The following is a 25,652-nucleotide window of genomic DNA, read 5'->3' as shown; positions in this document are numbered from 1 at the left end:
AATATAGCTTTCTCTTAATGCAATACAGTGAATGACAACCATCTGTGGTCTCCCAGTGGCTTACATTATTGGCAGTAGTGTTACTTTACACCAAAACAAAAGATAACGTATGCCATCATCTCCGAAAACCTTATTTTTGTCTTATATTTCATAATGAACTCAGACAAACTCTGAGCCGACTCGTTTTCCGTCCACTCTTTGTCATGAATTTGAATGTGTGCAGAGAATTGTGAATGATTGAAGGCCACGAAGGATACACTTGATGCATGCTTCAAAATGACCGGAAGGAAGGAGGAGAAATAAAGGCTGCCTTCCAAGGATCCTTCAAATTGAGACATCCTTTGACGGAGTTTGATGACGTGGCTGCCGAAATATGCAGCCTTCCGATTGAGAAGCACCCTTCATGTGCACTTGCAGTCTTGTGGACTTACAATCTCCACAGCAGACATCTACCCGACAGTGAAAGCAGCATTACGTCACAAATGTACTGTATATGGGCTTAGGGTTCCATTTGGGACAGGGCCATGAAAGTAGAATCGCTGTTGTGTGGCAGCATTGCCATGAACAACAGCGAATGTCTGGAACAGGGGTGTCCATACTTGGTCCTGGTGGGACTCTGTCCTGTAGAGTTTCGCTCCAACTTGCCTCAACACACCTGCCTGGATGTTTATAGTATGTCTAGTAAGACGTTGAGCTGGTTCAGGTGTGTTTGACTGGTGTTGGAGCTGAACTCTGCAGAACAGTGATCCTCAAGGAACAGGAATGGACACCCCTGGTCTGGAAAAAAGGAGAGCGCTGAATGCTGCGATTGACCAATTAGGAACAGGTATTCCAGAGAGCAGTAATAATATTTAATGTCTGGCATTTTTACAAAGAGGTACATTGGCTTTTTGGCATTGGTTATTTAGATGCCAGGTTTAAAATCCTGAAGGTTTGCACGCCTAGAGCACATGTGTGGTTGGCAGACTGTGTGTGAGCCATTAGGTTTGTTTGTTTGCTGATTTGTTCTCATGCTGTCGGCTTGGCTGGAGGGGCAACATTCGCTCTAATTTCTGACAACTGCAGAAATCCTCCCATTTATTAACTCATTCCATTCTCATTCCTGCATTAAGACCCTTAGATACCCCTCAAATTCACCAGATTATATCCAAATTAAAGGATAGCTCATTATCTGCAGTTCACTCTTTTCTCGTTTTTATTAAACTAGGTATTTATGTAGCTATATATTTTTAACAGTGATTTGAATACGTTTTAGGTAAAAATGAAACCTCATGATGAATGAATCCTCTAAATTTATTTATTAATTCATTTGCAGAATGTTGAGACATTTGTGTACAGTTTTTTGCTTCATAAATGTATAAGCTTGAAAGATATTCATATTTCATGCACAATAAACCATACACTGAACATTATGAATACAAAAACAAACAAATAAATAAATATTCAACTGAAATGTAAAAAAAAACAAAAAAAAAAACATTGATGTAATTGCAGTGAGAGTGTTGTTGAACATACTCTCAAATGATATTTCCTAATCATTTCGTTATCACCAAAGGCATGATCACTTATTGCAATGAAAAACATGTTAATGCAGATGTGTGAAACCCCTTCCCCAAAATAACATTCAGTCTGTCCTTTTATGATTATGTGTTATGCCTCTGTATCTACAAATACCCTGTCTGTGTCGATGGACTTAGATGATAATATAACAAATATTCAGATATAAAAAATACAAATACTGATTTCGGTAAAAACAAGCGTGCCTGGGTTTAAAAGAGGTGGAAACTCCCGCGATGGCACAAGATAAAAGTTCATGCAAAGAGAACCGTATATTAATCTATACACAACGCCAAAAAACAAACAAAAAAAACAGTCATAGAAAAGACGCAATAAATCAAACAAGAAGTTATACTCCTCTTTCTCATTTTCCTTCCATTGCTGTCATTCTTCAGCTCTTCCTTGCTGGCGTTTCAGTGGCTTAATTCGCTATAAAATGTATTCTGGGCATTTAATCAGTCAAGGATTGAAAATGGAATGTGTGTAGATATGACAGCAGTGAATAAATGTAATCAATCTCCCCTCGATTACATACATCATCCATTTCCATGCAAGATATAGCTTATTTCTCTGGAAAGACAGTCAAGTTGTGCGTCAGGTGCTGAACTGGACAGCTCCCTTGAATGAGCAGCTCATAGTATGATAGATGCCTATGAAACAGGGGCTTCGGTTTGCTGATGACGGGATGAAATATCACACCCAGACCCACGGCTTCTACGAGACAAGGGGCTAAATGACCAGAAATCTTGAACAGCTTTCTTCACAGCGGCAGTTTGGGATGGGTTTCGGTTGGAGAATTGCCAGCATCTTCAAATCTCACTATTTTAACCCACTGCCCAGAGTGGCTCTTCATCCATCATCCTGTACTTGTACACTGAACCATCATCTTCACCTCTCGTTCACATGCACAGGCGACAAGTGCTTCAAACCAGTGATTAAAAGAAAAGGTTGACGAGGTGTAATCGTTCAGGTTTACACGCCAGGAGTTGACTTGTCTGTCATCCCTTTGAGAACTTCATCTATTCGGTCATCTTCAATGACCACTGTGGAGAGAGGACACAGATGTTATTTTAGAGCTTTTAAATAGTAAGCACAAAGGCAAAAAAAAAAAAGGGCATATCTATGTTTCAACAAGAAAAGAGCTTTTCTGGAAAACTACCATTTTAATAGAAGAAGAATGCTATGGATAAAAAGCCTATAAGATACTGTAATTGGTTAACTGTAGGTTACCTAACCACATGCAGTGAAAATTATAATAGATTCAACAGGAAATGTAAATGTAAAAATAAAATACAAATGTAATTTTTTATATATATTGTATGTGCAAGAAAAAAAAAATCTATGGATTACCATATGATTTTGAGTGAAATAATACATTTGATCAAATACATCTATCAAAAAAAATTTTTTTTTAATGTTCTTCATATTTAATTTATTAAGCTATTAAAATTTTACATTTAATGCTTTTTGGTTAATGCTTATTTTGTATCGTGTTTTAGTATCATGTGTTGACCTGATTTAATTTGGTTTGTGTGTAACCTCTGTTATTAGCCATTGTTACAGGTAAGACCCATTTTGATATGTTATGGTGGTTACCAGTATATTGCAGATACATACCATGTTTTGCCCTGCCAATCTGCCCGAGTTTCGGTGGCCTTTTGGACTGTGATGTTCCGAAGAACGAGTTCGTGTCTTGCAGTCGACAGCTGAAGGAGACTTCACTATCCGCCCCGTAGCCGTTCATCTTCCCCTCGCTGTATGGCAGCACTTCGGACATGGCTATACTCAAGTATATACTCAAGTTCCCAGGTAAAGTCGTATGGAAAAACAAATATTATTTGAGGGTAGATATCAATTTTTAAAAAAAAGTCTTTTCAGGCTACTTTTCCCCCCTTCAGTGTCGAAAGATAAAGTCCAGCAAAGACCCTGGAATAATAACTATCTCTCCTGGCCGAACCGTCGGGTGTATCTGGAGAGAGGAGTGCTGCGTCCGCCTGCTGGTGAGCTCTTGAGAGAAATAGAGGGAGATCCCGAAACCAGAAAGGAAACCCAGACGGAAAAGTGAAGTCATCCATCCGGGTTTGAATGGGGGAGGGTTGCAGGCAGGGAGAAATAAATAAATAAATAAAGATGCGCGAGTTAGCGTAAGCTTACCTTTTGCTAGCATCTAAGTAAGAAGCATCTATTTATTTAGTAGGCGTATGAAATACTATATTTCTTAGTTTCAGCGTTTTCCCCCAATAGGCTACTATAACGTTACTCACTATGTGTTTATTCCTTTGCTATTACATCCCAGTAGTTTTAAAGGGTCAGTTCACACAAAAATGAAAATTCTGTCATTGATTATTCACCCGCAAGACTTTCATTCATCTTCGGAACACAAATGAAGATCTTTTTGATGAAATCTGAGAGCTTTCTGTCCCTCCGCTCCGCTGACAGCTACGCAACTACCACTTTCTTTGACCCTTCAAAAAGTTCATAAAGAAATTTTAAAACTAACTCATATGAATTGAGCGGTTTAGTCTTGATCACTTGATCGCTAAACAGATTTAATGTAGTCTTTTATTCACATTTGATCAGCGAACATAAACAGAAGTTCAACCGAAATAACTTGACGCGCGAGAACAAACCTCATTGGTTCTTGCGGAAGCTCAAATGTGATGCAACACACGAGAATGGTTCTCATTGGTTCTCGCACGTCAAGCGAACATGCTTGAGCTTCCATTTGAGTTGATGAATGTCTATATGTGAATAAAGGCCTAAATTCAATCTGTTCATCATATAAATTGATCATGTCTCTTTAGAAAATTTGGACTAAACAGCTGAATTCATCTAGATCTCTTTATGAACTTTTTGAAGCGTCAAAGTGCTAGTTGCATGGACTGTTAATGGAGGGACAGAAATCTCTCAGATTTCATCTGAAAGATCTTCATTTGTGTTCCAAAGATGAACAAAAGTCTTACGGATTTGGAACGACATGAGGTTGGGTAATTAATGACAGAATTATTTATTTTTGGATAAACTACCATTAAGTAACTTGTTAATGGTAACCAACTGGTAACCAATTTATGGTTCTGAAGCAGGGCCAGAATATACCTCATATAGTGACTAAGGTCAAATAAATTTTAGAGTGTTTTTTTGAGCAAAGAAAACGCGGTACTTATTCAACGAACCAGTTCTTTATTTATCCTTGCAAACAAGCAGAGACGGTCCAAACTGCATCCGGCACTTCATTCACGATATAGGCGGGGTGGAGTTATGAGGTTTTACCGAAAGTTTGATGAACCAATGGAGTTACGAGGTTTAGTCACAAGCTCTTTTCAATACTTTTCATTGATTAAATATTTGCTAAACCCTCAGACAAACGTAAAGGGTGACCAATAGTAATGATTTTTGAAAAATGGAGATTCAATCTTCTGCCCGACAACAATAATATTATACATTTTATTAATCTATAAAGTATTATTTAGCATTAGACTGAAATTACCCCCTCCTAGTATAGTCATTCTTATAATTAACTATTTTACAATTCAAGCTTTACTAGTACTTAGTAAAGTAATTAAAATTTAAAAGTTGACTGAGTGAATATATATATGAATAATTGTGACAAAGTAAGCAGCTATGACAGCTTAATTTGTAATTTATCATTAATTTCAGAATCACACGACACATGTAACATAAGTTAATTTCTAAAATGCACAACTTAAGACGTCACTGACCCAAAATGTTATACCAAAGGTAGTTAGAAAAATACATGAATGGGTAAATAAATATGTAAAAAGCTGCTGCCCATCCTTCATATGCTGTCATCGCCTAATAACAAACCTTCAGTTATCTTTTGGCTCCCTCTGCTGGACATTTCAAAGACATCCTAAAACTTGTACAGTAGCGACGCTACATGCTGCATCAAAACAGTGTTAAAACTGGACAATCCAACTCTTTTTTTACTATCAATGTCATGTCAGGTAGCACCTCTGGCTTCTAACAGATCTGACTTTTGCCTTAAAGACTTATGGTCTGTGCAAACACATTTTTTTTTTTCATTGACAGGTGGTCTGCCAGGATCACCACTGGAATGTTGTGTGATCCATTTTTAGACCGGGGCTGTGTGGACAAAAGTAGAGAGCAAAACAGTTGGCATCTCACAGCTGATGATGAGTGGTTTGGGTTGACTCTTTTGGATAGATAAGTAAGAGCACATATATGTTTCTTGACTACTTTGCAGAGGGCATTCTGAGCCCTTGAATCTTGTTGAGCATTGTCTACATTCTCTTTAAGGCCGGCAGTGGACATTGGAGATAGTGTGTGTGCTTTTCTCCTCTGTGGATTGACTCCACACCTGTCTGTGTCAGTCAAGAGAAAAGCTGTACAGAAGAGCCCTGGACGGGCACAGCAATAACAGTAAAAGGACGTAATTCAACGGCATGCCATGATGAGAAGCATTCTTCATCTGTTGACAGTGTCTTTGTTTTTCTTCTTATTCCAAGGTAGGACAAGCTAAATTAATATTTAAAATATGGAATTTTATGACCCTCCATCTGTCAGCTGTTGTTCTATGGTGTTTATTTAGTAAAACAACTACTAAATGTAGTTGTTCTAACGTTCAAACTGAAACCAACTTATTTACAACCACTTTATTATGTATTCGAATTGTGTTTGGAAGTCGATGTATGGGAATTAGATTGCAGTTTTACAGTGAACTAAGGACTGAATGCATTATATAAAAGATTTTGTTGAATCAGTTGATTATTGTCATATTTTTATGATGACAATGTTAAATACTTGTCATTTAGAGTTGTTTTGAGGCATGTAGAATTCGTTTTTTGTAAGACTACAACATCCATATTGCTATTTTCTATTAGGTGATGGTGTTTGTTACCATTACTAAACTGTTAAAGGAAGCTCATTCTGAGATAGAACACATCTTATCAATCAGAAATGATTTTTTTGATAGATTATCTTGAAATAGGCCTGACTTTCAATGTGTTTTGCAGAATGTTGGGGACGGAACGAAGAGGAGCGACTCATCAACTATCTTTTCAAGGAACGCGGCTACAACAAAGAGCTTCGGCCGGTCCAAAATAAAGATGAAACCGTAGATATTTACCTGGCGCTAACACTTTCTAATCTAATTTCCTTGGTGAGTGCATAATATTACCAATATGAGCATTTTTTGTACACAGAGCAGGGGATATATTATTATGTACTATTATATTGCGATCAGTGTGTCACGATCCACACAAGAACAGAAGAAAGGTAGATCCAATATGCAGTATGTGTGCTTTAATGTTAGGGTAATCCAATCTCATAAACAGTCCAGGCAAAGGTCAATATCCAATAGAGCAATCCAAACATAAACAGGAACAAAACAAACGGCAAGAACAGAACTCAGAAGTGGTGTGATACAAACAAGGACTCCGTAACACATACTAAAACAGACAGGGTATAAATACACAGGTAAATGACAATGCTAATGGGGAATTGGCTGAGTGTAATAATGAGTGACAAGGGACAGCTGAGTGCAATGAAGAGACAAGGATCATGGGGAATGTAGTTCGAATGTGACAGACACCGTGGGGAAGGAGGACATCTAATGGTGACCCAAAGAACACAACCCAGACACTGTGACATAACCCCCCCTCTACGGAGCGGCTACCAGACGCTCCAAGACGTGACAGACAAAACAAAAGTTCAGGTGGGAGGTGGACTGGTGGAGGATCAGGGGGAGGGATGGAGGATCAGGGGGAGGGATGGAGGATCAGGGGGAGGGATGGGGGGCCAGGTCCATGGAGGGAAACGGGGACAGGGAGTGACAGTCCATCTGGCAGCCAGGGCGGAGACGACAGTTCATCGGGCGGCCAGGGCGGAGACTCTCCCTCGGGCGCCCAGTGCGGAGCGGACAGTCCATCTGGCGGCCAGGGAGGAGACTTTCCCTCAGGCGGCCAGGGCGGAGCGGCCAGTTCCTCTGGCGGCCAGGGCGGAGCGGCCAGTTCCTCTGGCGGCCAGGGCGGAGCGGCCAGTTCCTCTGGCGGCCAGGGCGGAGCGGCCAGTTCCTCTGGCGGCCAGGGCGGAGCGGCCAGTTCCTCTGGCGGCCAGGGCGGAGCGGCCAGTTCCTCTGGCGGCCAGGGCGGAGCGGCCAGTTCCTCTGGCGGCCAGGGCGGAGCGGCCAGTTCCTCTGGCGGCCAGGGCGGAGCGGCCAGTTCCTCGGGCTGCCACGGCGGAGAAGACCCCTCGGGCGGCCAGGGCGGAGACTTTCCCTCGGGCGGCCAGGGCGGAGACTTTCCCTCGGGCGGCCAGGGCGGAGACTTTCCCTCGGGCGGCCAGGGCGGAGACTTTCCCTCGGGCGGCCAGGGCGGAGACGACCCCTCGGGCGGCCATGGCACAAGAACAGACACCGGCTCAGGAACTGGAACAGACACCACCGGCTCAGGAACTGGAACAGACACCACCAGCTCAGGAACTGGAACAGACACCACCAGCTCAGGAACTGGAACAGACACCACCGGCACCGGCTCAGGAACAGACACCACCGGCTCAGGAACAGACACCACCGGCTCGGCGGCGGCCATCTTGTCCGAAGACACAGGCTCGGCAGACGTGACGTGAACAGTCTCTGTGGCGGCCATCTTGTCCGAAGACACAGGCCCGGCAGACGTGACGTGAACAGTCTCTTTGGCGGCCATCTTGTCCGAAGACACAGGCCCGGCAGACGTGACGTGAACAGTCTCTTTGGCGGCCATCTTGTCCGAAGACACAGGCCCGGCAGACGTGACGTGAACAGTCTCTGGCTGGGTAGACGTGACGGAACGCTGGGGTGGTGCAGGCAGTGCGAGCAGCTCGGGCGGGGCCAGTAGCGCATGACGCCTGGGCGGCGCGGGCAGAGCAAGACGCCTGGGCGGCGCGGGCAGAGCAAGACGCCTGGGCGGCGCGGGCAGAGCAAGACGCCTGGGCGGTGCGTCAGGGACGGCAGTCACCTCCGGGATAGTCTCCGTGTTAGGAGCCACCGGACTCGGGACCACCGGACTCGGGACCACCGGACTCGGGACCACCGACTCGGGACCACCGACTCGGGACCACCGGACTCGGGACCACCGGACCCGGGACCACCGGAACAGTTACGGAGGGAGCCTTTCTCCTCCTCCTGTGTTTCGGGACCACCAGAACTGGGACCATCGGACTCGGGACCACCGGAACTGGGATCACCGGACTCGGGACCACCGGGACCACCAGACTCGGGACCACCGGAACAGTTACGGAGGGAACCTTTCTCCTCCTCCTGTGTTTTGGGACCACCGGAACTGGGACCACCGGAACTGGGACCACCGGAACAGACACGGAGGAGGTCTTCCTTCTCCTCCTCTGTTTCTGATGGCAATGTGCAGGTTCTGAGCTGGGCGGAATCAGCGGCGGATGGGGCTCTGGGCTGGACCTCACCAACCCAGAGTCAAAGGGGGGCCATGGTAGAGAGTGGTGTTGAACTCCCTCTCGCCCATCCACTCCTCTGCGACCTCCCCGGGAGCCACGAAAAATGGCTAAGCGAGTTCCCTTAAAACAATCTCTCCTCTCCCGCTCGGTGGCTGGGAAAGAGAAGTTAGAGTACATATTGCTGGATCTAGTGCGGGACGGAGTCCTTCTGTCACGATCCACACAAGAACAGAAGAAAGGTAGATCCAATATGCAGTATGTGTGCTTTAATGTTAGGGTAATCCAATCTCATAAACAGTCCAGGCAAAGGTCAATATCCAATAGAGCAATCCAACATAAACAGGAGCAAAACAAACGGCAAGAACAGAACTCAGAAGTGGTGTGATACAAACAAGGACTCCGTAACATACTAAAATAGACAGGGTATAAATACACAGGTAAATGACAATGCTAATGGGGAATTGGCTGAGTGTAATAATGAGTGACAAGGGACAGCTGAGTGCAATGAAGAGACAAGGATCATGGGGAATGTAGTTCGAATGTGACAGACACCGTGGGGAAGGAGGACATCTAGTGGTGACCCAAAGAACACAACCCAGACACTGTGACACAGTGTTTGGGGGTAACACATTACAAGTAACATGTATTTTGTAATCAGAATCCTTTTTTTTATGTAACAAATAATTATTATTTAATAAATTTACACATTAATGTTTCAATTACTTAAAAAAAAAGTGATGCACTACTTTTCAGTTTAATTCATTTGCTTAAACATTTTTTAAACTACTGAATTTAAATTCTCTCTCTTCTCCATAGTCACTTGCAAAGTCATGCATGCGTGGAAAGTAACGTAACATTAGTTACTTTTTTAGAGAGTAGTGCAATTGTAACACATTACTTTTAAAAGTAACTTTCCCCAACATTGACTGTAATATAGATATATAATAGACATTGTATTGATGTTTATAGTTTGATACTGTGTCAGTCTGTTTAACAAAGATGTTTTTCCATGACAGAAAGAAGTTGATGAGACATTACTAACAAATGTGTGGATGGAGCATGTAAGTATTTTAATTGCTCCATGCAATGCATACACACACACACACACACACACACACACACACACACACACACACACACACACACACACACACACACACACACACACACACACACACACACACACACACACACACACACACACACACACACACACACACATACACACATACTGTATATATATATATATATATAATTTGTATTTTGTTTTTAGATTAATATTTAATGTGTGTTCACGAACATATATTTCTCTCTTCTTCTTTTAAGGGCTGGGCTGATTATAGACTTGAATGGAATGAATCAGAATTTGATAACATCCCTGTACTTCGTCTACCGCCAAGTATGGTGTGGTTACCAGAGATTGTCCTTGAAAACAAGTATGCTACCTTTCGTCGCCATGTTTTATTTCTCAGTATTTATTTATTTAGGAAGGAATTTTTTATTTCATTGTTTCTTTTAAATAGCAATGACGCCCAGTTCCAGGTGGCCTACTACTGCAACGTATTGATCTATCCCAGTGGATACGTGTACTGGTTACCTCCAGCTATATTTCGGAGCTCCTGCTCTATAAACGTCAACTACTTCCCTTTTGATTGGCAGAACTGCTCTCTGAAGTTCAGGTACGATTTGTAGTATGTCCATTCACACTAACTACTGTATGAATTACTGTATGCATTTTATAGTCTTATGAGCCCCACAACGCTTATTCTGTCTCAATTAGCTCATTAACTTACAACGCCAGAGAGATTAGCATACATCTGAAAGTGGAGGAGGAGGATGGAAAGTCCTACAAGGTGGAATGGATCGTTATTGATCCTGAGGGATTCACAGGTGAGATCTGACATGATGATTTTCTCTTTTTCTGCCATTTCATCTAAATACAAGATCCCTCCCTGTCTCCTTTCTTGCAGAAAATGGCGAGTGGGAAATTGTTCACAAGCCTGCCAAGAGAAACATTTATAAAAGCATCCCTATGGAAAGCAACAAGCACCAGGATATTACATTTTACCTTATCATTAGACGCAAACCGCTGTTCTACATTGTGAATATAATCATTCCCTGCGTTCTCATCTCTTTCTTGGCCTCGCTCGTCTACTACCTGCCTGCAGACAGTGAGTGATCCTTCCATTTACATCATTTTATAGCTTTAATTTGCATAATTCCAGCCTATGGTCTTCATCGGCTGTCTGTGAATGACGTCTACTTTGACCCGCCCTCAAACACTATAGTTGTAGCAGAGGCTTGGAAGAGTTTGGCCTTAAAAACACTGTTTTCACTGCTGCGTATCCACTTTGCATGCACTTCCATAGGATGAGGACTCGCACTGGAATTGATGCGGAAAAACGTATGCCATTCGTATCACTGTGTATCAAGTACCGAGGAAGCCTCTGGAGCTGAAATTAAAATATGGTAATAGACATTTAGTTTCCGACATGCGCTGTAAGCGGTAGACCAATCACAATAGAATGAGCTGTCCGACCAATCAGAGCAGAGTAGGCTTTGAAAGGAGGGGTTTAGAGAGAACGAATCTTCGAACGAACCGTTTTCAGACTCGTTGAGTGATGAGGTGATGCTGCAATGTATATTATGAGAAAAGTGTTTTTTCGACCTTTGATGTATGTAAACTTATTGTAGGAGACCTCCAAAACAAAATTAGGAACATTTAATATAGCATAATTGGGGCACTTTAACATGTTAACATATATTAGAATAAATATATAACATAAAATGTATTTTGTTTCAGGTGGTGAGAAGATGACATTATCCATCTCTGTGCTGCTGGCTCAGTCTGTGTTTCTGCTGCTGATTTCACAGCGTCTGCCTGAGACGTCTATGGCGATTCCCTTAATCGTCAAGTATGCCGATATATTACATGTTTCAGTATCACTATGACAATATTAAGTATTGATTTTAAATACATACTGCATTAAAAGATCCCTTTTTTAAGAAAGAAAAGTTAAATAATAGTAAAAAAATGTATTTGACAGGTATCTGATGTTTATCATGGTACTGGTCACTGTGGTGGTGTTGAATTGCGTCATTGTGCTGAACCTGCATTTCCGGACCCCTAGCACCCATGTCATGACAGACTGGACCAGAGAGGTCAGGCCCTCACTTGTCTGTAATGTTTTGTTTGCATGTGACATAAACATCTTAAACACGATAGGTACAAACTTTGACTGTTGTGCCCGTCATTTTGCTGAAATGTTTTATATACATAGAGATGCACCGAAAATCTTTTACATCTTATGTCCAATACTAAAATTCTATACTATTTTGTCTAAATAAATGAAAATGAAAACACTAAAAAGTAAAATCAATCATTTTAAATACTACACTGAAGAAAACATTGGCTTTGAAACAATTTACACTTTTACACTAGAAAAATTGCTATGCTATTGCATTGAAATGGCTATTTCAATAACATTAATTTTTGAAGTATAAAGACTGAAATTGTATTTTTGTGTAAAATGGATTTTTTTTACAACTTAGAATTTTTTTTTTACACTGTACAAGCAAATTTAAGCATCACGACATTGTAATGTACATTATTATTATTATTATTATTTTAATAATGATGTGCTAAAGATTACATTTAAAGTTGGCATGAAACAGAAGTTTTGATAGTCTTTTCTTCCCTATTGTGACGTTAATCTGAAAGAAACTGCTTCTCAAACAAGAAAAAATGTAGGGAGGGGCTTTTGTCCACCGGTATTTGATTGGACGGTTGTTGTTTGCTATTGGTGAGTGACAGGTTGCCCCGCCCTCGTGCCGGTAAACACATCAAAGAAGAGATGTCATTGCAAAGTTAATTTGATTCAAGATTTTATATTGTGCATAAAAGCTTTACTGCACATAACATAGCCATTGATTCTGTTCTAAGCCTGTTTTGGATTATTTTAAAACTTCTCATCTTGTCGTCTACAGTTCTTTTTGGAGCGCCTGCCTCGCCTTCTGTACATGTCCCGTCCGTCCGATGACAAACCCAGCCTGGAGGGGGCGCTGCCGCGACGCTCCAGCTCACTGGGATACATCGCCCAGGCCGAGGAATACTACAGCGTTAAATCACGCAGCGAACTGATGTTTGAGAAGCAGTCAGAGAGGCATGGCATGGCCGCTCGCCCCACTCCCAAAGCCAGTCAGTCCCACATCAGCAGAATGATACATTAAACTCGCATTATGATCTTGTTTTTTGAAGTGTTATCACAGTTAGTGCCACTAAAAGTAATTTCTTCCCAGCATACACATCCAGTAATGACTCAGAGGTGTCTGAACAGCTGTACAACGAGATGAAGCCAGCTGTGGAAGGAGCCAATTACATCGTCAAGCACATGCACGATAAAAATGACTATAATGAGGTATGAAGACAATTCAATCCAGTAAACACTCTGCAGGAGATGACTTCCTGTTTTTAACCCTATAAAGCCTGACATATTAAACCGAATTTTAAACAAAATATGTAAAACATTTTTTGCAATGTTTTATGTATCATATTTGATACCTCGGGCATTTATAGTAATTTAATTATCATAACAATAAAATATATGATATTGACCATTTTTTTGTGTGTGTGTGGAAGTTGGAACCTTTTCATTTTGCTTTATTTCAAAGAATGAAAACAGGTTTATTACATTATTATGAATTATATAAACAAAATAAAACGACAAATTATGATACTTTAATAATTATATATTAGGCTGCATATATAAAAATACATATGATAGATTCCACTCTAAATATATCTTAGAAAATTATATTTAAAATTTTAATGATTGACCAATTTCAACTTTTTTTAAGTTCTGAGATTCAACTCGATTTTTGTAAGTCAGATTAATATAATTATGTTGAAATGACTTGTACATCCAATTTGATTATATAGCAAATTATAACTACTAAAGTTAAGTTGCAGTATAGGTGATTTTTTTTTTTTTACAGTGTGTGTGCAAATACATTGCATGAACATCTTTATTAAAAAACTATATATATATATATATATATATAATTTGTGTCATACAAGCTGAACTTACAATCTTTTACCATTTCTATATCAGGAAAAGGACAACTGGAGTGGGATTGCCAGGACAGTGGACCGACTCTGCTTCTTTCTGGTCACTCCAGTTATGACGTTAGGAACCATCTTCATCTTCATGATGGCCAACTACAACCAGCCACCAGCCCTGCCCTTCCAGGGAGACTCCTTCACTTATATTGAAGAAAACAAGCGCTTTTCGTGACCTCTCTACATTACCGCTAGGCTATAAATAATAGCTGAAGCGCTCTGAGAAATATCATAAAAGCTATTCTGACAGCAATACAAAGCATGAATATAAATTACCCTCCATTTAGTCTTTTTATGACTTGATAACTAACATTATGTTGTTTAATAAGTGTGCTGAATGAACCTCTTCTGCTGTGAGAAGGGGGACGTAAAATAATATTGCTTGCCTTCTCCTCCTGGGTGTAATTTTTGTTTCAGTGGGTAAATAATAATAAAAAAGTTTTTTCCCCAGCTATATTTGCAGTGTTGTTATTGCAGAACAATCTCACAGGGACATGTTCAGAACAGAAAGAACCTAATCCATCGAGAGGATCCTGGACATGCAAGGAAAGTATTTTAAATTATAAATAGAGTTATAAATGGCACAGCTCACAAACCAGCTTGAGAGTGCCTGTCTGTTATGTAGTTATATGAATAAATCATAAACACTGCACTGCAATGCTTCACCACTAGGGTTTAGTATTGCCCTAAAAAAAAATCTGTCCATCAACCTTCCCCTTCATAATTAACGCTGTTGTGCTATTGAAGTGCTTGAGATATTATACAGCACCACAGGGACAGGAGAAGGAGAGAAGTGATTGGAGTGAAAAATATAGAGGTTTGATTATGCAAAGTGTAACAGACCGTAGCTGATTCATTCAACCTTTAGCTCTAAATCACATCCTGTTATTAAAGTACATAAATCTTCCTTGGTGGTGGAAACTGGAAACACATACACACATACATACAGGCTTGAAATAGGGAAGACTAGATTTTTTGTGCAAACCAACCCCTGCAAAAGTCGCTATTATAATGCAAGGGTTTGTGGGTGGTTGCCAGGGTGTTGCCACCATGCTCTGAGTGTTTTGCGTGTGTTGCTATATGGTAGCTAAGGTGTGCTGGGTGGTTGCTAGGTGGTTACTTACTGGTTATGCTGGGTTTAGACCACACAATATTTTTGTCTGTTACGATAGTCACTGTGTCAGATGCGATTTTGACTCCTAAAGAAACATGTCAGACTACATGTAGCTTCATAGCTAGCTGTGTTTAACGGCGTGCGTGATGTCATTGAGAAGGCGGATATTTGGCATAAATATCATATCACGATTTTATTCAGGAAAATAACGATTCACGATTTTATCATGATTCTTTTTCATGTTGGTTTTACTATTTTGCAAGTGACTGAGCATTACAGCCAAACTAATGTCCCTGTTTTAAAAACAAAGCCTTACAAGGTAACAAAATATAAAAGAAAAAAGAATGGCAGACATTTAGGCCAAAGTGGCGAAGATAAAAATCTTTGTAATTATTTTCTTTGTTATTAAAAGAACAAAGATACACATTACATGTACTCAACATACAATATAAAAATGAAATAAACAGTGCTTTATTTTTTCAGCTACAGTAGGTGTATTTAACAGAAGCATTCAAGAAAGAAATTAAATGAACAAATATAAAAATAAAACACTACATAGACTTCACTGCATGAGTTATACATTGATACTATATGGACACTCACACCGGTATGGACACCGGCACAGACACGGACACACCGGCACCAACACTGGCATGAACACACGGCCACACCGGCACGGCCACACCGGCACGGACACCGGAACTGACACTGGCAAGGACACTGGCATGGACACGGACACACCGGCATGGACACTGGCACCGGCACTGACACCGGCATGGACACTGACACTGGCACGGACACTGGCACGGACACACCGAGACGGACACACCGGCACGGACACTGGCACGGACACTGGCACCAGCACGGAAACTGTTCCCGACACTGGCGCCGACACACGGACAGTGACACTGGCACGGGCACACCGGTACGGACACCTGCACAGACATGGACACACCGGCACGAACACCGGCACAGACACTGGCACGGACACTGGCACCGGCACCGGCACCGGCACCAGCACTGACATCGGCATGGACACTAGCACTGGCACTGGCACCGACACTGGCACCGACATGGACACTGGCACCGGCATGGACACCAGCACCGGCACGGAAACTGGCCCCTACACTGGCACCGGCACCAGCACACCGGTATGGACACTGGCACAGACACGGACACACCGGCACGGACACCGGCACCGGTCTTTTACATCGCATTGTACAGTATGTTGGGACGGAGACACCTGATAGAATGCACTGTAGCACGACACTACGATATTTCTTCAAAAGCAGATCGTGGAGACATTTTAATCATCCACAATCAAAAATTGTGATATCACACACCCCTAGTCTAGCCTATGGAGGATTGTTCTTGTCGCCTAGCAACTGTGACAGCTGCCGTTGATGAGTGGCAGTAACATATAGGCTACTGGACTTTTTTTAGAGTTATATTCAATTATCTAAAAAAACAAAACAGGGTTCACAAACTGTCACCATGGTCCATTTCTGTATATAGTAAAGAGTATAAACTATAAATAATTGCATCTTAGTAAGATACGTCAACATTTGAACCGCTTTAAATGTTTTTTTTTTTTTTACATTTGTATTAGATATTTGAGTAAGCTGAAACCAAATACTTATGTTTTAAAGTGTAATTCAGCAATTATTCTAAAAAAAGTCTCTGAATTGGGACATAGCTTTTCTGTCGTGAAATGTATTGTGCCACAATCTAGCTGATATTGTGTAGTTTGAACATGGCATTACTCAAATCAGCCTACCTTCAATTTTATCCCCCTTCATCAATGCAAGACTATGGGATTTATTTAGCCAATTTTTGCCTGCCAGGTTTGAGTAAGTAATAACAAACTCTCCTTGACTTGCATAAACGGTGCAAATTAGCATTCTCTCCCTATCAGTAGCCTGCACACACACAATCTTGTAATTTGTGTAAGCCACTGCTTGGAGGCCCAAGTAAACTCTGTCTGTCATTATCTATATTAAAAGAACATGCAGAAAAGACCAAGCCTCAGATAGGAGGCCACACTGTCCTCTCTAGAGTGTCTTTGCCCCATTTAGATGAAATGAGGATTTTCCCACCATTACAGTCCAAGGCCCTTCCCTGCAGCTCAACCTTCGCCGAAGTTGTCAAATGAATAATTAATAGTCCACATGCCGTGAGTTATTAAGTGAAAATAACTCGGCGCTCTGTCATGTCTGGAAAATGATCTGGAAGTTGGTAGTAACTTTGATCGATTGACTCCTAAAAACCTTGTTACTGTGGTCCTCACAAATTGGCCTTGAGATTGGATCTGAACTCTAAACTGGAGATTAATCCAAAGTTGTTGACGGTGGGGGGCTGAAGAATGGATCTATAGCCCCACCACTGGGACCCCAGCTCCTCTAGACATGTGTCCATTGGTCTTGATAGAATGGCTTAATGGCCTGCAATCGCTCTATTGGAGAGTGTTTGTTTAGCTGTGTGGAAACGGCCATCCATCAGCAGAGCGGTTATGCTATTATAGTGAGAGAGAGAGAGAGAGAGAGAGAGAGAGAGAGAGAGAGAGCTCAGACCAGCAAGACCAATAGCTTCAAAAGCAGGCATTGTGATTACTGTACTGACATTTAATCTTTGGTTGAGTTGCACTGATGTAATACAGTATCATGTACTAAAATTAGAACTGTAAACTGTAAAACTCACATTTGTGTTGAAGCACTTAAAATTTTTAGTCGTAAATATTTTCAAAATCCAGGCCCATATGGTGACGTGGGCAAATGCCTAGTGCGCCACCTCTTGGAGGGGTGATGATTATCAAGAAAATTCTACTCTGATACAACAAGCCCCAGTAATATAAACTTTACAGATAAATCCTTGGCTGGCAAGGGAAATATTAAAATTTCCCTCATGATAATGCTGAGTTTTTCCATTTTTTTTCCCACTCCCATTGCCAAAGCTCGATTTGTAAATGAACTCTTTTAAAGGGTTAGCTCACCTAAAAGTGAAAATTCTGTCATTAATTACTCACCCTCATGTCGTTCCAAACCCGTAAGACCTTCGTTCATCTTCAGAACACAAATTAAGATATTTTTGAATAAATCCAAGAGCTTTCTGTGTCCCCCCCCAGAAAGTTAAAATAGTTCATGTGACTGCAGTGGATAATATTATGAAACGATAAGCTCCTATGTTTAGGTTCAGTAATTTCACTTTAATGGCAATGAAAAGGTAATTATTCAGTTATTGAAATGCCTTACTTTCAAAAATGTCACTGATAAGAGCAAAGGGCAGCTGACTCTATTCTCATGTTAACATAAGTAATGTTTAAATATTGTGGCTTTAATTTTTTAAACAGTGAAAAAAACATTTTAAACATGATTTGCCCCATGACATCTATGTAAGACGTATGTATGTTTTAAGAACATTACTGCAATGTGATTTTTGTTCAGTTGCTTACAAACTATGGAGAAATATTCTGTAGTAATTGACAGCATGCCAGATATGCTGATAAAGCTTATATCTTCTATATTGAGCCCTGAACATTCCTCTAACATCAGTCTTCCTAAAGATAACTCTAATGCACCCCAAACCTCTCAGCTTGTTCTCAGGATACACACAGGTATCTTGGTGCCAGACAAGCATATTCATTCCAACTGTGTTTATTATGGATAAGGAGCCCTGTGGCAGCTGTCAGACAGCACTGCTAACCCACTTCATTCTCCAAAACGGCATACGCTCATTTTTTTTTGTTTTTTTTTGTGGCATTCTAGAAGAGTAGGAGCAGCATGGATAGAGGAATACATTTGACGTCTCCACAACATCTAGGCCGGCAGGAAATAAAAACACCCTAGTTCCTCCCACTCAAAAGCAGCAATGCGTTCTGAAGCCGACCCCCCCGCCATCCTTCTGGAGGTGTTTGTTTACCACCCTGTTTGCACAGCACAAGCAGCGTAAGGAAGCAGAGATGACAGAATCTTTCTATCCGACGTTCCCCATCCCCATGGGAAGCAGTGCTTTCCCTGCTTTTCATAGCACTCATCCCAGAACAAAGGACAAGCTTTTCTTTCCTTAAAGCTCCTGAAGAACTGCAACTTTGTCTCATGTCTCTGGGTGGCCAGAAGGGGGCACACAACCCCAAATATGCGAAAATCAAATCAAAACGACATTCAATGACAAAGATCCGTTTCAAAAGCAGTTGTGTGTGCCCTCGTAAAAGAGCAGATTTAGATGACAAATATGAAAGCAGAGTTAAAAAAGCCCCTGAGCTGGACCGTGCTGCATGCAGTCGGCTGCAAATGAATCCGACAGCTCCAGTTTTTCCTGCTCTGATTCTACCCTCCTCGTGTGATTAAGAGTGCATGTTTATGGGGCAGAGCCCACTGATCACTGAATCTCTGTGGTGAGGTTCCACAGAATCTGTTGTATGATTCATGCTGACATACTGGGGCCTGATCTGGGCCCGAATCCAGCCTCCTGGCTCCATCTGCTCTGGTTCTGAAGTAAGGATGAGTTGGAAAAAAATCAATAGGCTGCCAGGATGAAGGCCAGGGATGATGGTGAACTGGCGAAACTGTCTATGTTGGATGGGTTTGCTAGACCACTTCAATTTGTATTGAAAACACTCACAGAACTGTTCAAGATAATACATTCTAAATGCAACAAAAACATGCTATAAATGCATTTTTATTGAATAATTTTTTTACAGAAATGTTTGACTAAGTACGGAATTAAAATTTTTTGTAGATCAGTGAACCAGTTACAGATGTCTAAGACAGAATTCATAAGAAAAATGAAGCCTTTTTTCTACTTTACTCTGCGCTAGCCAACAATTTTGTATCCAAATGTTATGCTCAAAATTTACTTCTTCTGGGGCTCTTTCTGTGAATAATAGATGCTGTAGCTGTTCATTTTAACATTAGGAATGTGATTTGGATTTGAGATATTCTTCAGGACTCCCTTATAATGTGAAATTAAAATGCCTTTTTTCAAATCTCTCTCAGCTTATGAGTTATATATTACGATACACTTTACACTAAGGTTTCATTAGTTAACTTTAGTTAAATACATTAGTTAACATGAACTAATGAACTGCACTTCTACATCATTTAGAATCTTTGTTAATGTTAATTTAACATTTACCAATAAATTATTAAAATCAAAAGTTGTATTTGTTAACATTAATATGAACAACTGTATTTTTAATAACGTTAACAAAGATTAACAAATACTGTAACAAATGTATTGCTATTCATGTTAGTTTAACTGATGTTAACAAATGAGACCTTATTGTAAAGTTACTGATATTTTATGGTTATGGCTTTGTTGGTTTCAAAAACCTAGTGTTTCTTGCAAAATTCATTTTAGGATCAAGGCCATTTTTTTGGGCCAAAAACAATAGCCTAGGTAATTTTGTATGTTATGTTTCATGAATGCATTACATTTAGCAGAAAAGCCTGAAATAGGCTGTGACATGTCCCCTTGTATTGAGACAACTTGCCCATCAAGTTTCACCAAAGTTTTCTTACAGCATCTTTTTTTTCCTGGGCAATTTGTGTTCAAATCGAAATGTTTAATAGCTTTTTAAGACTTTAGGCTATGTTCTTGTACAAAAATGGACTTTCAAAAATAAACCTACCGTGAGAAATATCCGATTGAAACGTGTGACAACTAGCCCCGGTTAAACTCCCATTTGTAAATCTTTGAGTTATTCTTGTCACTCATATGGTTTATGCCACCATAGTCCTCCATAATTTTGGTTTAGACCACATAACATAGTCCCAAGTGCCCAAGTTTCATGCAAATATAGCGCCTCTATGAGCATCATTACATATTCCAGACAAATACTTTGCGCGCACTGCTTTTACAGAGTTTCTGAAGCAGGGCGAACCAGCGTGCCCTCATTAAAATGAATACGGCCGAAAGCCTTTTATCCTCGTGGGAAATAAACCGAGCGCGCGAGTCAAATTCACTTTGCCGCACCACCCACAGGAGGAGCGCGCGCCCAATTGAATCAACGCTCGCCGCTGCATTTGAAAGCGACGTTCACTTGAGTCCCCGTGGGTACACCGCTCATTTCTCTCTGTCTCACTCTACATACCCGCTAGTCCGCCTCTGAACGGTACAGACTCCTAAAGAAGAGAAGAAAACGAAGGGAGAAACCGGAGAGACTGCATTTGGTGCATGGCATGAAGACGCGACTGTTGGGGACCCGGCAGAGCATGGCACATCATGCCAGGATCTGAACTGAAACGGGGACCAGGTTTGGGCTCTTAGATATGGGTGTTAATAATAAGAAACGCTTGAGTTTGCTGGAGTAAAGGGTTAGGAATGTGCCTGATGTCGTTCGGTGTGACGCTTTTGGATGCGCAATTCTGGATGGGATGAAATCGCGTAACCGGGGGCCAAATCTAGGCGCTTAACGTGAGACCATCGATCTGAGCTCCCCAGAGCTGCGTGAAACCACATCAACATCCGTGTCGAGGGGGCAACCACAGAAAGTTTCGCGATGGCTCTCGTCATGGAACCTGTTAGTAAATGGAGCCCCAGTCAAGTTGTGGACTGGATGAAAGGTACGTGATGCGTTTTGGTCCCTAAACCCACAAAGCCCATTATTTAGCATACTAATCGAATGGCGCAGGGTTGGCCTATTCTTACATTTTGATTGATTTATCAGATCGTTTATGTTCTAGTTGGGTATTCTTAAGCGTACAGGTGTCTTATGTTAATGATAGCAACCAGGGAATGAATTATTGGTGGACTGTTCGAGTCTCTAACTCTCACTTGAATGGCTTGAACCCCTCAAAGGAAGTCAAATAAAAAGTTTAAAAGTAGCCTGTCTTCTTTTACTTGGAACTATATGTTTGTGTGTCAATTAGTTCAGTACACACAAAAGTTATTTTACAAGTCAGAAAGCACTAATAGCCTCTAGCGAACAGAAGTCCCGTTTGCCTGAGGAGGTAACCATAGCAACAGTTCGCTGCTCGAGCGCTTTCCGTTAGGATCGGTATGGGATATGAGAACACGATTAATGTAATTATTTATCTATTTGTTTTTGAGTTACACATCACAAATATATCACAAGAACTTTAAAGTTTTGTTAAAATGTCTTTAAAATAGCTGACTGTCTGTTAGATATAGGGGCACTGATGTTACAAACCTCGACAGAAACTTGCTGACAGAAATTCCTTAAACGCCCTTAAAGCCATTGATTAATACATATATTAACTCGCATAATTCGGCCATCTAAATATAGCCTATCAGCTACTTATCTATAATCACAAATAACCTGTTAGATATAATAATGTCCTGTTAGAATTTAACTTTGTTATTTCACTAAAAGAGCTTGAACTCCAAGATACACTACCAGTAATGGGAATGCTGGTTACGGAGCGTCAAAAATCACCGTTTCCATTAGGTAATCTAAATTTTCTAAGCATATAGTTGAAGAAAAGAAGCAGAATCTTTGACGCGCGGAGGCGGAGGGGCCATTACGCGCCTTCTCTGCTCTCGTGGGCGTGGGCGGCGTGTCTAGATTCGTCATCAGAATAACAAATCGAGCAGTGAGTTATCGAGGTTGTTTGACAGGATTCGAGTGCATCCCAGTGGGATAGTGATTCACAGATCTGTGATATAAGGCTTGTTATCATATCAGTCAAAAGTGTTCTTAATATCATGTCCTGGAGCTAATATAATAGAAATATGTGAGAATATAAGAATAACACCTCTGGCATGTGCAATGATGAAGATTATGAAAGCAGCATATTGTGCCATTTTAATAGACTTTTGCATTGGTTCACTGGAAGCCTCGGATGTAAAGTTACTATAATAGTAGTTCTATTGATGGAGTAACATTGATTATTGACAGATATGAGTTTGTATTAATCAATTAATACATTTGGTCTCCCTAATCCTGAATAGGTCAAAGCTTTGGCTGGAACTAAATTCTGTCATTAAAGGCAGGGTAGGCGATTGGTTTCTAGATTATTTTTTATTTTTTTTGTTATGCTGGTTGAAAGTTTCTTCACATCCTGATAGCAATCACTAAGTTAAGTGGTCTTAATGTATTTGCATACATTATAGTATATCTGTCTGTGGAAGGCGTATAACCATAAAATGTTCATCCAATCATTGCATTCGGTCCGAATGCAATGGTACGATGTCCTACCTACCTGTCAACATATACTTCCATCCATACCTCCGCGCACCCTGCTCGCGCAGACATTTCATGCTTTGCAGATGTCAGTCACCGAGCACCGCAACCAAAACAGCAGCCACCTTTTACCTTTTACAGTTCCTCCTGAACCAAAACAATGAGCTTATGCTGCGTTAACTGCGCCATAACTACTGTAATTTGGAAGAGATGCAAACCCGTGACTTTATACTCAAATGTAGCCTATGTGTTTCAATGGCAACACTATCAACGCTGAAATGAATCTGAAGCAGTCAGGTGGTGCAGGTCAGTGCTCTTTAAGTTGTTCATGTTCATTATTATTGTAATGTTATGTGCTTTGAGACGTGAGGTAGTTTAACGCCGTCTATCGTCTTGTGACGCTTTGCAAACTCTGCTGTGTGCGTTCATGTGTTTTGAAGGAGGTGTGGCTTTGGTGAGCGCTATGAAGGGAGGGTGGAATCTCATGCTTTTAAATCTAGCTTGCTATTGCTAGCAGTGCCGAAAGTTGCCTACCCTACCTTTAAGCTATGGACTTTTGCATGTGTACTAAAATTATTCAGTGTTTGTGTCTTGACGCATTTGTTTGTCAATGTGAGCATCTGTGGAGAACAGCTGAGAGACTAACCATCAGAGAAGAAGGCCTTATCAGGAGGGATATTTGCCCTCATTTTGGATTCAGATTGTTGTGTACCAGGTTTAGTGCAGCCAGTTACTTCAATCAAATTTATTGGTGTGCTCTCTATTAATTTGTCTCATGATTTGTCCATTCAGATGTGTACCTATAAGCTATAAAATCTACCTAGTCACATTAGCGGCTTGGTTTTGACCCTTACTTTCCCAATTACAGGCATATAACCTGGAAATAGAGCTGTGAAATTTTACCTGCTTGTGAAGAGAAGATTAATTTAATAGCATGGCTAATGCAGCTTAAAGGGAGACAGGATGTAGCTGAATCAGTCTGGTTTAGGCTAAATTGAAGTGGAGGCTCAGGCTTCTTTGGTGTGTGTGCGTGTGTGTTGGAGGGGTACATAATATGTACATCAGCTTTAGGTCAAACTGCATCTGTGACTTATAGTTAATCTATTTTTCAGTTTGTGACTCAGAGAGTTTGTGAGTGTTTTGATCGCACCTCCCCAGGCCTACACATTACACTCAGCACACCCCCTCTATGGCCCTCTCTAAATGCCATTATTAAAGTCTTGCTAATAGTGTATCGGTGCTCTGAAGGCTGCCTGGAGTGCCATAAACTCAGAATCAGCTAAACATTTGGAATAAAGTGTTGGACATCTCCAACAGCTTTCATGTGGAAATAAGAGCAATTTTGCCCATGTTGAACAAGAGTCATTCACCTCAGTTGCAATGGTCTTTACACTGAAAATAAAAAAATTAAAATTGGTATAGAAACAATTTTCACATAGAAATTGGTTGTAAATTTCACAAACAATTACAAAGAAACAAGTAACACACTGAATCTTACATGATATTTTGTAGGATTAAAAACTAAAATAGTATTTTACAGTGTAGCACCTGCATTTTTTCTTCTTATTTTAGAATTGTATGTGTCTGGTTAACGGAGGTAGAGGTACATATTAATTTGTAGCAAAATAACAATCTTTCTTTTTCTTTCCCAATACAGATTTTCTGTTATTAATGACTTTTATAGATAGTTTACCCCAAAAAGAATATTCGGTCATCCTTAAGTCATTCCAGACCTGTGTGGAACAGAAAAGACGATATTCTGTAAAATATTTTTTAAATGTATTTGTCTATACAGTGAAAGTCAATGGGGTCCAAAAAAACATTGGACCCCATTGGCTTTCATTATATGAACAAAAAAGGACATAACTTCTTTTGTGTTGTACAGAAGAAAAAAATATTTGGAACAACATGAGGATGGGTAAATTATAACAATATTTGATATATGGACTATCCCTTTAAATTTGGGTTGAACCAAAATTTTTCCCTTTTGGTTGAACTGTATGGCTTCAGAAAACTTGCCAAGAAGGGACTGGTGTTGTATTTGATTAGCCTGAGATGTGGAAGCGGTCTGGAATCATTGATACTGTGATTAATATGCATTTAATGAGAGATGTGCAGCTGAAAGAACAGTGAACGAGAAGGATAGTGAAGATGGAGATGAAGATGCAAGCAAGTGAGAGGTAGAGCTAAGGCTGATTATTGGTAAATGGAGGGTTCCTAAGACTTGCATTTTTAATGCTCTTGAATGAATATATTACTTTCCTCTATGCAGTTGTTGTGGTGTCTCAGAGCCATGC

At 40.7% G+C, this 25,652-nt stretch overlaps 3 protein-coding genes across 12 annotated transcripts in view; 2 read left to right on the top strand and 1 right to left on the bottom strand.

The window, feature by feature from the left end:
• Positions 1-1,288: 1,288 nt before the first annotated feature.
• camk2n2b (calcium/calmodulin dependent protein kinase II inhibitor 2b) lies at positions 1,289-3,566 on the bottom strand. The gene is made up of 2 exons (XM_082183219.1): positions 3,175-3,566; positions 1,289-2,600 (listed from the first exon to the last, which is right to left on the bottom strand). Exons 1-2 carry the CDS (start codon positions 3,332-3,334, stop codon positions 2,530-2,532), a joined length of 231 nt encoding a protein of 76 aa, XP_082039345.1. The 5' UTR covers positions 3,335-3,566; the 3' UTR covers positions 1,289-2,529.
• A 2,080-nt stretch (positions 3,567-5,646) lies between these two features.
• On the top strand, positions 5,647-14,547 carry chrnd (cholinergic receptor, nicotinic, delta (muscle)). Its single transcript, XM_082183196.1, has 13 exons — positions 5,647-5,746; positions 5,836-6,044; positions 6,552-6,697; positions 9,999-10,043; positions 10,309-10,418; positions 10,506-10,661; positions 10,763-10,872; positions 10,953-11,153; positions 11,786-11,897; positions 12,030-12,144; positions 12,970-13,180; positions 13,282-13,400; positions 14,094-14,547. The coding sequence occupies exons 2-13, from the start codon at positions 5,987-5,989 to the stop codon at positions 14,274-14,276; spliced, it is 1,566 nt and encodes a 521-aa protein (XP_082039322.1). The 5' UTR covers positions 5,647-5,746; positions 5,836-5,986; the 3' UTR covers positions 14,277-14,547.
• Positions 14,548-21,199: 6,652 nt separating this feature from the next.
• Positions 21,200-25,652, top strand: part of cnksr2a (connector enhancer of kinase suppressor of Ras 2a) — an 84,967-nt gene continuing 80,514 nt past the window's right edge. For 6 of the 10 annotated variants that reach the window (XM_082183343.1, XM_082183346.1, XM_082183341.1 and 3 more), the window contains exon 1: positions 21,200-21,775. In XM_082183343.1, the coding sequence (XP_082039469.1) occupies positions 21,712-21,775 (64 nt within the window). In that variant the 5' untranslated portion in view covers positions 21,200-21,711. The remainder of the gene's footprint in view (positions 21,776-25,652) is intronic. The other 4 variants (XM_082183345.1, XM_082183344.1, XM_082183342.1 and 1 more) reach the window with 1 other exon arrangement.

Source organism: Leuciscus leuciscus (genome assembly GCF_965113295.1).
Source record: "Leuciscus leuciscus genome assembly, chromosome: 11".
Taxonomy (NCBI): domain Eukaryota; kingdom Metazoa; phylum Chordata; class Actinopteri; order Cypriniformes; family Leuciscidae; genus Leuciscus; species Leuciscus leuciscus.
Note: the sequence above shows the minus strand (reverse complement) of the source record. Positions and strands in the feature narration are given on the sequence as shown.